This window comes from Oncorhynchus clarkii, chromosome 22 (genome assembly GCF_045791955.1).
Source record: "Oncorhynchus clarkii lewisi isolate Uvic-CL-2024 chromosome 22, UVic_Ocla_1.0, whole genome shotgun sequence".
NCBI classification, from domain to species: Eukaryota; Metazoa; Chordata; class Actinopteri; order Salmoniformes; family Salmonidae; genus Oncorhynchus; species Oncorhynchus clarkii.
Window position 1 is genome coordinate 32,455,201 of NC_092168.1, and position 16,640 is coordinate 32,471,840.

Here is a 16,640-nt window from a genome sequence, read left to right on the forward strand (position 1 = left end):
CGTCTCCTCTGACCAGTTGATGTTGAGATGTGTCGGTTACTTGAACTCTGAAGCATTTATTTGGGCTGCAATCTGAGGAGCAGATAACTAATGAACTTATCCTCTGTAGCAGAGGTAACTCTTGAGTCTTCCTTTCCTCTTCATGAGAGCCAGTTTCCTTCATAGCGCTTGATGGTTTTTGTGACTGCACTTGAAGTAACTTTCAAAGTTCTTGAAATGTTTCACATTGACTGACATTCATGTCTTAAAGTATTGATTGACTGTCATTTCTCTTTGCTTATTTGAGCTGTTCTTGCCATAATATGGACTTGGTCTTTTACCAAATAGGGCTATCTTCTGTATACCAACCCTACCTTGTCACAACACAACTGATTGGTTAAAATGCATTGAGGGAAAGAATTTCAACAAATTAACTTTTACCAAGGCACACCTGTTAATTTAAGCTAGCGGAACCCCCCGCAACAGCCAGTGAAAGTGCAGGGTGCCAAATTCAAAACAACAAAAATCTCATAATTAAAATTCCTCAAGCATACAAGTATTTTACACCATTTTAAAGATAAAATTCTCACTAATCCAGCCACAGTGTCTGGTTTCAAAAAGGATTTACAGTGAAAACACCACAAACGATTATGTTAGGTCACCACCAAGCCACAGAAAAACAGCCTTTTTCCAGCCAAAGAGAGGAGTCACAAAAAGCAGAAATAGAGATAAAATTAATCACTAACCTTTGATGATCTTCATCAGATGACACTCATAGGACTTCATGTTACACAATACATGTATGTTTTGTTTGATAAAGTTCATATTTATATAAAAAATCTGAGTTTACATTGGTGCGTTGCGTTCAGTAGTTCTAAAACATGCGGTGATTGTGCAGAGAGCCACATCAAATTACAGAAATACTCATAATAAACATTGATAAATATACGACACAATTCAAACAGTTTTAGAAACTTCAGAGGGGTTTCTATCCAAATCTAGCTTTTACGGCTGACGAACAGGCAGCTTAATTTGGGCCTGTTTTTCATCCAAGCTACCCAATACTGCCCCCTACCCCAAAGAAGTTAATTGAAATGCATTCTAGGTGACTGCGTAATGAAGCTGGTTGAGATAATGCGAAGAGTGTGCAAAGTTCTCATCAAGGCAAAGGGTGGCTACTTTGAAGAATCTAAAATATATTTTGATTTATTTAACCCTTTTTTGGTCACTACATGATTCCATATGTGTTATTTCATAGGTGTGATGCCGTCAAGATCATTCTAAAATGTAACAATAAAAACCCTTGAATGAGTAGGTGTGTCAACTTTTGACTCGTGCTACAGTTGAAGGTTACATACACCTTAGCCAAATGCATTTAAACTCAGTTTTTCACAATTCCTGACATTTAATCATAGGAAAAATTCCCTGTCTTAGGTCAGTTAAGATCACCACTTTATTTAAGAATGTGAATGTCAGAATAATAGTATAGTTATTTATTTCAGCTTGTATTTCTTTCATCACATTCCCAGTGGGTCAGAAGTTTACATACACTCAATTAGTATTTGGTAGCATTTCCTTAAAAATGTTTAACTTGGGTCAAATGTTTTGGGTAGCCTTCCACAAGCTTCCCACAATAAGTTGGGTGTATTTTAGTCCATTCCTCCTGACAGAGCTGGTGTAACTGAGTCAGGTTTGTAGGCCTCCTTGCTCGCACACGCTTTTTCAGTTCTGCCCACTGCCCGAGTTACACTAGGAACGCACAATCCCTCCATCAGTGCACAGTCTGTTCGCAATAGGCTGAGAGAGGCTGGACTGGGGGCTTGTAGGCCTGTTGTAAGGCAGGTCCTCACCAGACATCACCGGCAACAACATCACCTATGGGCACAAACCCACCGTCGCTGGACCAGACAGGACTGGCAAAAAGTGCTCTTCACTGACGAGTCGCGGTTTTGTCTAACCAGGGGTGATGGTCGATTCGCTTTTATCGTCGAAGGAATGAGTGTTACACCGAGGGCTGTACACTGGAGCGGGATCGATTTGGAGGTGGAGTGTCCGTCATGGTCTGGGACAGCATCATCGGACTGAGCTTGTTGTCATTGCAGGCAATCTCAACGCTGTGCGTTACAGGGAAGACATCCTCCCTCATGTGGTACCCTTTCTGCAGGCTCATCCTGACATGACCCTCCAGCATGACAATGCCACCAGCCATACTGCTCGTTCTGTGCGTGATTTCCTGCAAGACAGGAATGTCAGTGTTTTGCCATGGCCAGCGAAGAGCCCGAATCTCAATCCCATTGAGCATGTCTGGCACCTGTTGGATCGGAGGGTAAGGGCTAGGGCCATTCCCCCCAGAGATGTCTGGGAACTTGAAGGTGCCTTGGTGGAAGAGTGGGGTAACATCTCACAGCAAATCTGATGCAGTCCATGAGGAAGAGATGCACCGCAGTACTTAATGCAGCTGGTGTTGCAAGTTTGCTAGCACTAGTTTTGGGCTGACCCAGTTGATAGTTGATAAAATATTATGAAGTTGGTTGTTGGCCATGCCTAGCCAGTCTGTGATTTATAGGATATTTATTTTTATCAGGATCATTTCTACCTGCAAGCTGCAGTGTTTTTATTTATTTTTATTTAACTGTTATATTTTATAAGATAAGTTGACTGAGAACACATTCTCATTTACAGCAATGGCCTGGGGACTAGTTACAAGGGACAGAAGGGGGGATGAATGAGCCAATTGTAAGCTTATTTGTTTGTGTAGTCTATTTTAACATGGTTGGCAATAAGCTACCTTTAGATTTGTATAATTTTCATTTAGATATAATGTAGATTAATCACAGACTTTGACTTTGAGAAGACTGTTATAAATTAAATAAAACTGTTACACGAAAACATGCATATGAAAATCAAAAGTGGGCCGCAAATCATAGGAAATGGTAAGATAAATTGCCAATTACCCGCAACTTCAGAATCATAACTGCAGAATCTGCAAAGGCCAGCAGGAGGAGGAGGATCGTAAAGTGTATTTTTATTTTGGTGAGACCATCTCGATCTCTGGCTCACTCTTGAGTCAGTTTGTTTTAATTATTTAATCGAACAGAGTGCTTAAAGCATCAGACAAGCTCACTACATGTAGTTAATTTTATTCAAACACATAGGGTGTGTCTATATATGGAAAAATACACATTTTACAAATTCAACCAATTGATTGGTCAAAAAAAGACTACTCTCGGTCGAACAAGCAAAAACAAAAGTCTATAGTTTGAGAAGCTGGACACTTATCCAGTGACTGCATACATTTTCATTCATTCTGGTCCCCCCGTGGGAATCGAACCCACCACCCTGGCTTTGCAAGTGCCATGCTATACCATCTGAGCGACACGGTCAGGACAGTTTTTAGTGTTGTGTGAATTTTGGTCCAGACGTTGTGGATCAACACCGTTGACTCAGCAGTGTGTCGGTCTGTGTCAGCAGTTTCGGCGGCTATAGAAGAGAAATGTCTGAATTAAATTAAGTCTGTGGGGTCCACCACCGTTTTACACCATGTCTGAATGAAATGAGAAGTACGTGGTGTCCACCACAGTTTTACACCATGTCTGAATGAAATGAGAAGTCCATGGTGTTCACCACAGTTTTATACCATGTCTGCAGGATGCAGTCCTGCCTGCTTCCTAAATGGAGCTGTTGGGTGGAATTTTCCAAAGTGATCACATTCAAATAAGTAATCTGCCCCATGTTAGTTTATGGATATATAAACTCCACTAAATGGGTACTGAACGTACTTCTAAAATATACATGAGGACATATAGACTTATTTTTTTGTGTGATAATTTTGTAACATTTCATCACAGAGCAAGTTATCTTGCCTCGTGCCCAGACACTATGTCCTCGTCCATATGACTTGATAAAGCTGTTTGACAGTTGATAATGCAAACTTATGCACTCATAGGATAATTATTATAACGTGATGACGAATTACGAATAAATGTTTCTCTTCTTTCAACAGTTTGGATTTTGAGGAGTGTGCCCACAAGTTGATCAAGATGGACTTTCCTGACAGCCAAACAGTAGGTTACAATACTTATTCTCCCAGTACCCTTCCACCAGTGTACTTTCCCCTAGCTGCCAGCCTGCCGTGTCATGCCCATCTAATCTAAAGAGCTTCCAAAGCCTTTTATCTGAACCCTGACCGTCATCTAAATATTTGTTTCTGGTCTCCTGGGTTGTTGGATTCTTCCAAGTCACTCGGTAAGCATTTGTCATCTTAATTTCCTTGTTTTGCAGCTTTACACAGCCCAAATAAAGCCCTCATTTAGGAACTGGGTGTACTCCACAATGATTTAAGTGATAAAATACCCCCAAGCGGCCCTTTTTCAACATGTGGACATTGTAATAACCAACTGCTATATATTTTTCTGTAGAAATTCACTAGTAGGCAGAGGTTTATTGGCATCCTACACACTGTTAACTTCTTCGATATAGGGGGCGCTCTTTTAATTTTTGGATGAAAAACGTTCCCGTTTTAAACAATATATTTTGTCATGAAAAGATGCTCGACTATGCATATAATTGACAGCTTTGGAAAGAAAACACTCTGACGTTTCCAAAACTGCAAAGATATTGTCTGTGAGTGCCACAGAACTGATGTTACAGGCGAAACCCAGATAAAAATCCAATCAGGAAGTGCCGCATTTTTTGAAACCGCCTCATGGCAATGACTCCTTATATGGCTGTGAAGGGGCTAGGAGTCAGCTTGACCATAAGAGACTACATCTACCAGGTGGTCGCTTGGTGTCCTCCGTTGCAATTATTGCGTAATCTCCAGCTGCAGTATTTTTCAGTTTGTTTCTGGTGAGAAGCCAGCTGCCACCACTGATAGATTATCGAATAGATATGTGAAAAACACCTTGAGGATTGATTCTAAACAACGTTTGCCGTGTTTCTGTCAATATTATGGAGCTAATTTGGAAAAAAGTTTGGCGTTGTAAGTGACTGCATTTTCCGGTATTTTTCTTAGCCAAACGTGATGAACAAAACGGAGGTATTTCGTCTACACAAATAATCTTTTTGGAAAAAATGAACATTTGCTATCTAACTAAGAGTCTCGTCATTGAAAACATCCAAAGTTCTTCAAAGGTAAATTATTTTATTTGAATGCTTTTCTTGTTTTTGTGAAAATGTTGCCTGCTGAATGCTAGGCTTAATGCTATGCTAGGCTATCAATACTCTTACACAAATGCTTGTGTAGCTTTGGTTGAAAAGCATATTTTGAAAATCTGAGATGACAGTGTTGTTAACAAAAGGCTAAGCTTGTGTTTCAATATATTTATTTCATTTCATTTGCGATTTTCATGAATAGGAAACGTTGCGTTATGGTAATGACCTTGAGGCTATGATTACGCTCCCGGATACGGGATTGCTCGTCGCTGGAGGTTAAAGCACCTACACCTTTCATGTTTGGAAGCATATCTTCTGAGTTCACCTTTTTAATGCACCTTTTATGTTTCAAAATGGATTAAATATATGTTTTCTCCCCTGTCTATACACAATACCAAAGTGAAAACATGTTTTTAGACATGTTGGCAAATTTGTTGAAAATGAAATGCATAATATAAGTATTCACACCCCTTTACTGGTTCACCAAATAGGGCCGGGAGATATGGCCAAAATGTAATATCCTTATATAGCACATTTTCTGTAAATTCAATGAATAAATAGTTTATATAACATGATTACATGTAAAGGCCTATTTCTTATTACATGTTGAATTACACTCAACAAATAAAAGGTGCTTACTCATATTTGATTATTTATCCTTTAATTTAGGACCTTTGTGCAAATGTTCAATTAAGCATGTTACATAATATAAAATATGAATATATAAAATCTAAAAAGGTAAATAGAAAACACTTTAACTAGTTGAAAACAAAATAAATATACGCCTAAAATACGTAAATGTATGTATATATATTATGTAAATTATATTGTGTATATGTGTATATATATATATATATATATATATATATATATATATATATATATATATACACATACATACATACATACATACATACATACAGTGGGGCAAAAAAGTATTTAGTCAGCCACCAATTGTGCAAGTTCTCCCACTTAAAATGTTCATCATAGGTACACTTCAACAATGACAGACAAAAGGAGAATTACAGGCCTCTCATCTTTTTAAGTGGGAGAACTTGCCCAATTCGTGGCTGACTAAATACTTTTTTGCCCCTGTGTGTGTGTGTGTGTGTGTGTGTGTGTGTGTGTGTGTGTGTGTGTGTGTGTGTGTGTGTGTGTGTGTGTGTGCACATACATACACACACACAGTTGAAGTAGGAAGTTTACATACACCTTAGCCAAATACATTTAATCTCCGTTTTTCACAATTCCTGACATTTAATCCTAGTGAAAACTCCCTATTTTAGGTCAGTTAGGATCACCACATTTTAAGAATGTGAAATGTCAGAATAATAGTAGAGTGATTTATTTCAGCTTTTACTTCTTTCATCACATTCCCAGTGGGTCAGAAGTTTACATACACTCAATTAGTAATTGGTAGGATTGCCTTTAAATTGTTTAACTTGGGTCAAATGTTTCGGGTAGCCTTCCACAAGCTTCCCACAATAGATTGGGTGAATTTTGGCCCATTCCTCCTGACAGAGCTGGTGTAATTGAGTCAGGATTGTAGGCCTCCTTGCTCGCACACACTTTTTCAGTTCTGCCCACACATTTTCTATAGGGTTGAGGTCAGGGCTTTGTGATGGCCACTCCAATACCTTGACTTTGTTGTCCTTAAGCCATTTTGCCACAACTTTGGAAGTATGCTTGGGGTCATTGTCCATTTGGATGACTCATTTGCAAGCAAGCTTTAACTTCCTGACTGATGTCTTGATGTTGCTTTAATATATCCACATAATTCTCTACCTCATGAAGCCATCTATTTTGTGAAGTGCACCAGTCCCTCCTGCAGCAAAGCACCCCCCAACATGATGCTGCCACCCCCGTGCTTCACGGTTGGGATGGTGTTTCTTTGACTTGCAAGCCTCCCCCTTTTCCTCCAAACATAACGATGGTCATTATGGCCAAACAGTTCTGTTTTTGGTTCATCAGACAAGAGGACATTTCTCCAAAAAGTATGATCTGTGTCCCCATGTGCAGTTGCAAAACGTAGTCTGGCCAAATTTAGCTACTGGCCATGAAGGACGGTCAGGGAGGTGACCAAGAACACAATGACCACTCTGACAGAACTACCATGTTCCTCGGCTGAGATGGGAGAACTCTCAGAAGGACAATAGTCTCGATAGCACCAATCAGGACTTTATTGGAGATGGAAGCCAGATGGAAGCCACTCCTGAGAAAAAGGCACATGACAGCCTGTCTGCCTGATGTTTACAAATAGGCATGTGAAAGATTCTGAGCGCGTAAGGCGAAAGATTCTGTGGTCTGAGACAAAAATCAAACTCTTTGGCCAAAGCACTATCTGGAGAAAACCAAGCACAGCTCATCACATGTAACACCATCCCTACCATGAAGCATGGTGGTGCTTCAGAGTGCAAATGACCTTAGACTGGGGGCAAAGATTCACGTTCCAACAGGACAATGATCCCAAGCATACAGCCAAAGCAATGTTGGAATGGCTTCAGAACAAGAATGTGAAAATCCTTGAGTGGCCCCGCCAAAGCCCGGACTTGAATCCCATTGAAAATCTGTGGAAAGACTTGAAGATTGCTGTTCACTGCCGCTCCCCATCTAACTTAACAGAGCTTGAAAAAATCTCAAAGGAAGAATGGGAGAAAAGCTGGTAGACATACCCAGGACGACTCAAAGCTGTAATCACTGCCAAAGGTGGGATACTTACGTAAATTAGATTTCTGTATTACATTTTCAATAAATGTTAGCACTTTCATTATTGGAATTGTGTGTAGAAAAAATATATATTTAATACATCAGGCTGTAATACAACAAAATGTGCAATTAAGTCAAGGAGTATGAATACTTTCTGAAGGCACTGTATGTTACCTTTAATAGCTGTACGATAGGTCGTGTTTCTTCTAGTAGCCTGCCAACACTACATACGTTTGTGGGTTGAAATAATATTATGTGATCACTCTCATTTACCTGTACTCTGGTACACGTTTGGTGTCTTATGCAATTCCATAAGAAATGGATTGAAAATAAAGCTATGATATGTAAGTAAATAGTGTAGCTAAGACAATTTACCCAGCCATCTTTGATATATCTGTCTTTTCCCTGCTGTATTAAGGAATTACTTAGGCTTAGATCACGTGTACATTGTGTCATATAGCCACGGGGTCAGCAGTTGTATAACACATCAAATGGCTGCTTTTGTGAGTGTGCTACTAAGTAGGTCACTTTAAACATAAAAAAAAATCATCAGTGTTCCCATCGTCTAGCTTTTGTTGTGGCAGGACAGTGTCTGACAGAGCTTCATCTGGTAGTGGCTGTATTATATAGCTTGCTATATGGCTATTCTTGGGAGTGGCATTTCTTGATTGATTGACGTACTAGACTATTTGGTTCACGTTTTTGTAACCTATGATATTTAAATTAATTGTTCTCTGAACCTATAGCTGTGTTTTGTTCATGGCTTCTACATCATGACCTTATAATTGATTCCTAAATACATGCCGAGGTGTTCCAGAACACATTATTGTGAGATGAGCACAGGGTAAGGAACTGTCAGTTTCCTCACAGCTGCCATCCAGACCTTAATTGTAACTGTTTACTGGCCACTTGGTCCCAGCTCAGACTGTACAGCCACAGTCATTACCTGGATAATTGAGATAATAGGCTGCTATACTGTAACATTTGTAGAGACAATTAGAGACAATTTACTCTTCCCTTTCCTGTCCCACTTCTCCTTCCTTACATATTTATCTTGCTCACTCTTTCTTGCTCACTTTATCTCTTTTTCACACTCACCTACTATCCTTCCCCCTAGCTCTCTGTTACCATATCAGTCACAGATAATTAGAGATGGAAGAAGATTGAGAAAGGTCTTTGTTAAAGTGAGGAGTGACTGTAATGAGTACTGATGGACTATGATTAAACAACCCTGCAGGTCCTGTTTGTCTGAAATACAAGGTCATTAGAGGGGGGGGGCAGGCAGAGGTTTGGCAGCTCTATATCCTGGATTCAGATTAAGCCTACTCCTGGGAAAGAAGCCCTTTAAATTAGGATTTTCCACTGAGCATGCTTTTTAGTCCAGGACTATGCTTAATCTGGGTCCACTGAATCACTTTTACTCCTCTGTCAATGTTAAGCATACTGTCATGGCCGGGGTGAGTTAATAATTGACAGACCGGCTCGATTCGGTCTTATTTAGGAACATTTGAAATTGTTTTTTTTTACATTGGATAAAAGTAGAAACTAATAGCTAGAAATTGTATCATACACTACAGTTGAGGAACAATAGAAAAGTAATTCTAGGGCCTCCCGGGTGGCGCAGTGGTTAAGGGCGCTGTACTGCAGCGCCAGCTGTGCCATCAGAGTCCCTGGGTTCGCGCCCAGGCTCTGTCGTAACCGGCCGCGATCGGGAGGTCCGTGGGGCGACGCACAATTGGCCTAGCGTCGCCCGGGTTGGTCGGTAGGGGTGTCCTTGTCTCATCGCGCACCAGCGACTCCTGTGGCGGGCTGGGCGCAGTGTACGCTAACCAAGGTGGCCGGGTGCACGGTGTTTCCTCCGGCGCATTGGTGCGGCTGGCTTCCGGGTTGGATGTGCGCTGTGTTAAGAAGCAGTGCGGCTTGTGACGCATGACTTTCAACCTTCGTCTCTCCCGAGCCCGTACGGGAGTTGTAGCGATGAGACAAGATAGTAGCTACTACAAAAATTGGATACCACGAAATTGGGGAGAAAAAGGGGCAAAAAAAAATAATAATACAAAAAAAAAAGTAATTCTGCTTTGAAAGTTGATAAACCTCACTTTTGAGAAAATGGCCTTTGAATATTTTGGTACACCTACTGGAGAGCTCCTCTTTGTCTACACCCATTCAGCATCGTTCATACCCTCTCTTAAGGTTTAGCCCCTCTTTAAGGATTTGCGTGGGAGACCGAGGAGTAGGGTTGATCTGAACGTTCTGTCCTAACAACACCAGTCAAGCACCCAAGCTAACTGACTAACGTTGGCTAGCTTGCTAGCTCCTTCCAGACACAAATGAGAGAACAGCTCTGACCAGCTCTGACCATTTTACACACCCATGCAGAGCTCGTTAGGCTGTTTCTATGTTATCCAGAGCGTTGGTGACTGTGCTGCTGGCAACAATTTTTTGCCAATGTTTACTGACACCGGCCATATTCAACAGGTGTTGAGCATTTGTAAATTTGTCAGTTATTCTGAGGGAATTTACCTGCTACGTCTATCAACAGTTGTCGCAGTGACATAAACATTCTATTGAAATGGTTACTTGCATAGTGGAGTCTTGTTAAGACATGTAGCAAGCTAAACCACAAACCATAATCTTAACTCATAATGTTACTACCCTGCATGAATCTGCAGGTAGCTAACCAACCAGGTTCAATGTTAGCTAGCTAACATTAGGCTATAACTAGCAAAGCAAATGGCTCTGAGATACGAATAATATTACTACACAGATCATACACGTAATGTTAGCTAGCGATCAAGCCAGCCAGACAGCTAATGTTAGCTCGCTAGCTAGCAGTACACTTTAACTTCAAATGAAAACGACTTTCTGACAGAATTAGAAAAGTGTAATATTTGAAAATGTAGCTATATCCCTCTCTCACAGATGCCATGGTTGCCCTTAGTTTGAAGATGTAATCCTGAGACAGGTGTTTTCTCCATCTCCTTAGCTATCATACTCTAATTCCACCAGGCCTTCCACTGATTTCAAAACTTTGTCCTCCAGAAAGTGGAGAGCAACACTTAAGCAGTTCTACCAAGTGATTTTTTTTAAAGCCGCATTAGAAAGGATTACCTAGACATGGTGACAAGCTCAAATAGACAGAAGCATGCTACATGGCAGACCAATCCAAACTCATCTCTCGGCATGTCCAGCCAATCCATTATCTCAGCCAATCATGGCTAGCGGGACGGATGCTGTCTTTCTCCATGGCTAAACCAAATAGGCTCATAATTTAACAATTGTATTCATATTTACAGATAGCATACAAGTTTGTTATTAAGGCACACGTTCCAGAAGGCATTTCTGCCAAAACGTTTTTATTTTATTTTTATTTTTTTTATTTTTATTTTTTTACTTTCCTGTGAAGTTGTGATGCCCGTCATACGCCTAGTTTCCTGAAACGAGTCACATAAGCATCCTCCCATAACTAGATATTAGCCTACATGGCTGAACAGGCCATTGGCCGTTTAACTATACTTTAATCTACACATCATCCATCTACAGTGCATTCAGAAACCCACACCCCTTGACCTTTTCCACATTTTGTTGTGTTACAGCCTGAATTTCAAATGGATTAAATGTAGATGTTGTGTTACTGATCTACACACAGTACCCCATAATGTCAGTGGCTTTCTTTTTAGGCATGTTTACAAATTCATTCAATTAAACGCTGAAATGTCTTGAGTCAAGTTTTCCAGCCTTTTGTTATGGCAAGCCTAAATAAATCCTATACAATAAAGTAATACTGCAAAAAATGTGACAAAGAAGTACTCTTTTTTTTGTCCTGATTTACAAAGCGTTATGTTTGGGGCAAACACAACACCACCAAGTACCACTCTTCATATTTTCAAGCATAGTGGTGGCTGCATCATGTTATGGGTATGCTTATCATCGGCAAGGACTAGGGAGTTTTTTTAGGATAAAGAAATAAAAGGAATAGAGCTAAGCAAAGGGCAAAAATCTAGAGGGAAAACTGTGCTTTCCAACAGACACCGGGAGACAAATTCACCTTTCAGCAGGACAATTACCTAAAACAAAAGGTAGAATATACACTAGAGTTGCTTAACAAGACGCCAACTACACAGAACTTGAGTGATTGTTTTAAAGAATGGGCAAATAACGTACAGTCCAGGTGTGCAAAGCTCTTAGCCTTACCCAGAAAGCTGTAATCGCTGCCAAAGGTGATTCTAACATGAATTGGCTCAAGGTGTTAAATACTTATCTAATCAAGATGTACTACAGTATTAGTGTTTTATATTCAATAATTTTGTGTAGATCGTGAACTAAAAATGACAAATCCATTTTAATCCCACTTTGTAACACAACAGAATTTGGAAAGTCAATGTGTGAATAATTTCTGAAGGCATTGTATCTATTTTACCCAGTGGATTTCTGTTAAGATAATTAGGCTCCTCTGAGGCAAGAAACATTAATAGGAGTTTAGATTTTTCTGATTTCGTATAGTATATCTAATATATTAATGGTGTGGATATCGGAGTGGATAATGTGAACATATTAGGATTATGACACATTCACACAGTTTTATTCATTTATCTAAGGTGTGATATCCCAAATTTGACACCCTAGGCTACATCTTGGGGCTGGATTGGCCTATATGACGCAGTCACACAGCCTATTATTCATTCATTTCTATGAGGTGTGATTGTGTGAACTGTAAAGTAGACTTAATAAAGAAGATGGGCTGTGTGTACGGCTAGCAGCGCTACCACCACTGTCTACTAGTCTGGCAATGTGATTATTGTCCTTGTCAGCAGTGAGAGAGGGAGAACACATCACTGTAAGGGGAGTGAGAGTGAAGAATGAATCAGTTGGTTCCTCTCTCATTATTCACAGCACATCTGCTTGCCTCCATGACTCACCATGCTAGTTTGGTCTGCTAGAAAAATTAAGATTGATAAAGCAGGACAGATCAATCTCAGCCAGTATTTCAGTGATCTTTAATATTAGATCATTATTTTTTTCAAGTTACATTTTACTGGTTCATACCCGTATGGCATGCTTAGCTGCTACCCATAGTAGTAGCTAAGCACACCAATGTTGTTAGTTTACAGTCTTTCAGCTGCAGAGCCTTGGAGATTGTCTAGGGATGGTGTTATAAATTATATGCTGTTGTATTAAAGAGTGTAGGAGGAGTTTCATCTTTAGAATCCAGGTGTGGATACTGAACCCGATGTGGATTGAAATGTTTATTTCCTATTTTTCAAAGTCAATTCTTGACTTAATTTGGGTTAATTCTTTGACAAACCTTTTACTGGAAGTTGTCTCTCTCCTTGGAATTATTTGTTAAGTATTCAGCCTCCAGTTTTGCAGCCGCATGGAGTGAGACCCTCCTGGCAGAGGGAAGCCCATAGAAATATAATTATAAGAACTATATAATATATAATTATAAGAACAGGAATGTCCGTCCCATGGGAGATGCATTAGCACAGCAGCGGTCCTTTGGGGAAGGGGGAAGATGGATGGAAGGAACACAGGAAAGGAGAGGGGGAGATGGAAGGACTTCGTCTGCCCGTGAAGCTATCTATCCAGTGCTAAAAGCATTCAGAGGACATCCTGTTTGTTTGCCTGCTTTCAGGGTTTTACACTAAGTAACGTGACTGTCTATGACACCATATGTGTTGAAGTAGCCCTGGTTGTTCAAGCTAGTCAAGGCAAAGCAAGACTCATATTCGAGACGGCTCTGCAATTATTCTTGTTGAATGCTTTTTATTATTCCATATGGAATTCCAGCTGCTGATGGGTAGCGAGCTAGTAGTTCTGTCAGTGTCAATCACATTCCCTGTGCTCCTCAGCCTGCAGCTTCTAGTCCCTGAGCCAAAGGTTAGAGTTGGGCTCCTCTCTCTCACACACACCAGATGGGAAAGGACAGTACATGCTGTAAGGGAAGAGAATGTCACCCAGCCTGCCTGTATAGCCCCAACCTGCACCCCCCTCCTGAACACAATAGGCACTGACGACCAAAGAGAGATGGCATGACATTATGTCCTGAGAGAGTGTAGGGTGTGGGCCTAATGCTGCTGGGAAACCCCACGCTTCCTTTACTGCCCAGCCCAAAGTAATACCATTGTCATAACAGGGTACTATACCCACCCAGCTCGTAGGTATTGATGTCTTTCCCTGTCCATAGACTGCTTTCATGGTAAGGAAAAAGCATGTAATCATAGAACTACACTACATGACCAAAACTATGTGGACACTGGCTCGTCGAACATCTCTTTCCAAAATCACGGGAATTAATATGGAGTTGGTCCCCCTTTGCTGCTATAGCAGCCTCCACTTGTCTGGGAAGGTTTTCCACTAGATATTGCGGCGGGGACTTGCTGCCATTCAGTCATGAGCGTTAGTGAGGTTGGGCACTGATGTTGTGCGTTTAGCTCTGGCTTGCAGTCGTCATTCCAATTCATCCCAAAGGTGTTTGATGGGGTTGAGGTCAGGGCTCTGTGCAGGCTAGTCTAGTTCTTCCACACCAATCTCGACAAACCATTTCTGTATGGACCTCGCTTTGGGCACGGGGGCATTGTCATGCTGAAACAGGAAAGGCCTTCCCCAAACTGTTCCCAGAAAGTTGGAAGCACAAAATCGTCTAGAATGTCATTGTATGCTGACACGTTAAGATTTCCCTTCACTTGAAATACAGGGCCTAGCCCGAACCATGAAAAACAGCCCCAGACCATTATTTGTCCTCCACGAAACTTTACAGTTGGCACCATGCATTTGGGCAGGTAGCGTTCTCCTGGCATCCGCCAAACCCAGATTTGTACGTCGGACTGCCAGATGGGGAAGCGGGATTCATGCACTCCAGAGAATGCGTTTCCACTGCTCCAGTGTCCAATGGTGGCGAGCTTTACACCACTCCAGCCGTCGCTTGGCATTGCGCCTGGTGATATTAGGCTTGTGTGGCTGCTCGGCCATGGAAACCCATTTCATGAAGCTCCCGACAAACAGTTATTGGGCTGACGTTGCTTCCAGAGGCAGTTTGGAACTCGGGAGGTAGTGTTACAACCGAGGACAGACGATTTCTATGTACTTCAGCACTTGGCGGTCCCGTTCTGTAAGCTGGTGTGGCCTACCACTTTGTGGCTAAGCCATTGTTGTCCTAGACGTTTCCACTTCACAATAACAGCACTTACAGTTGACCGGGCTAACTTTAGCAGGGCAGTCATTTTACAAACTGAGTTGTTGGAAAGGTGGCATCCTATGACGGTGCATCGTTGAAAGTCACTGAGCTCTTCAGTAAGCCCATTCTACTGCCAATGTTTGTCTATGGAGATTGCATGTATGTGCTCGACACCTGCCAGCAACAGGTGTGGCTGAAATAGCCTAATCCACTCATTTGAAGTGGTGTCCACATAGTTTTGAATATATATAGTGTATTTCTATATGGTTCTATATCTATGCATGTAATCCTCACACTTCCTATGGAGCCTAGAGTAGCAGAATAATACCAGAGTAATACTCACCCAGATATACGGACTCAGGTAGTGTCAGCGACATGGGTTTCTGCACCCACAGCCAGGTGGACAGGGGTACACACAGAGATCCTATAATTCACATATATTCTATAGGCTTTGTAATTCTGAGTACACAGGCATTTAGAGATGTCCATGGACTGACAGCCAAATGGATAGGATAAGAACTGAGACCTGGAGATTTCCTTTCCTGCCTGCTAGGATCCCGAGGAACAGGCTCTTCTCTAGAGCTCATGGTCTGCTCAATATTCCAGCTGTGATGGATAGACACATTAGGAAAGCTAATGACTGAATCAGTAACAGTCGCCCGATTCTTCACAACCACTGCACAGCAGACCACAACCCTGTTCTTTTCTCAGAACTCACTGGACACACACAGGAACACTGCCTATGTTTTTAAATGAGATCAAATGAAAAGGACTCTATTAAAACAGGAAGGGAAAATATTATCTTCTGTGAGCGGCCTGTCTCTCTCTGTCTCAAATCAAGGGGATAGTCATTAAAACTAGTTTTTCAACCACTCCGCAAATTTCTTGTTAACAAACTATAGTTTTGGCAAGTCGGTTAGGACATCTACTTTGTGCACGACACAAGTAATTTTTCCAACAATTGTTTACAGACCAGATTATTTCACTTATAATTCACTGTATCATTATTCCAGTGGGTCAGAAGTTTACATCCACTAAGTTGACTGTGCCTTTAAACAGATTGGAAAATTCCAGAAAATTATGTCATGGCTTTAGAAGCTTCTGAGTCAATTGGAGGTGGACCTGTGGATTCATTTCAACCCACTACCTTCAAACTCAGTGCCTCTTTGGGGAAATCAAAAGAAATCAGCCAAGACCTCAGAAAGAATATTGTAGACCTCCACAAGTCTGGTTCATCCTTGGGAGCAATTTCTAAACGCCTGAAGGTACCACGTTCATCTGTACAAACAATAGTACATAAGTATAAACAGCATGGGACCACGCAGCCGACATACCGCTCAGGAAGGAGACGCATTCTGTCTCCAAGAGATGAATGTACTTTGGTGCGAAAAGTGCAAATCAATCCCAGAACAACAGCAAAGGACCTTGTGAAGATGCTGGAGGAAAGTAAATATATCCACAGTAAAACGTGTCCTATATTGACGTAACCTGAAAGGCCGCTCAGCAAGGAAGAAGCCAGACTACGGTTTGCAACTGCACATGGCAACAAAGATCGTACTTTTTGGAGAAATGTCTTCTGGTCTAATGACCATGGTTATTTTTGGAGGAAAAGGGCGAGGTTTGC

General features: G+C 41.2%; 1 protein-coding gene across 2 annotated transcripts in view; it reads left to right on the top strand.

The window, feature by feature from the left end:
* The window catches only part of LOC139380797 (pre-mRNA-splicing factor CWC22 homolog), a 50,130-nt gene that overhangs the window by 23,036 nt on the left and 10,454 nt on the right, over nt 1–16,640 (top strand). For both annotated transcript variants that reach the window (XM_071123829.1, XM_071123830.1), the window contains exon 15: nt 3,983–4,043. In XM_071123829.1, coding sequence (XP_070979930.1) covers nt 3,983–4,043 — 61 coding nt within the window. The remainder of the gene's footprint in view (nt 1–3,982; nt 4,044–16,640) is intronic.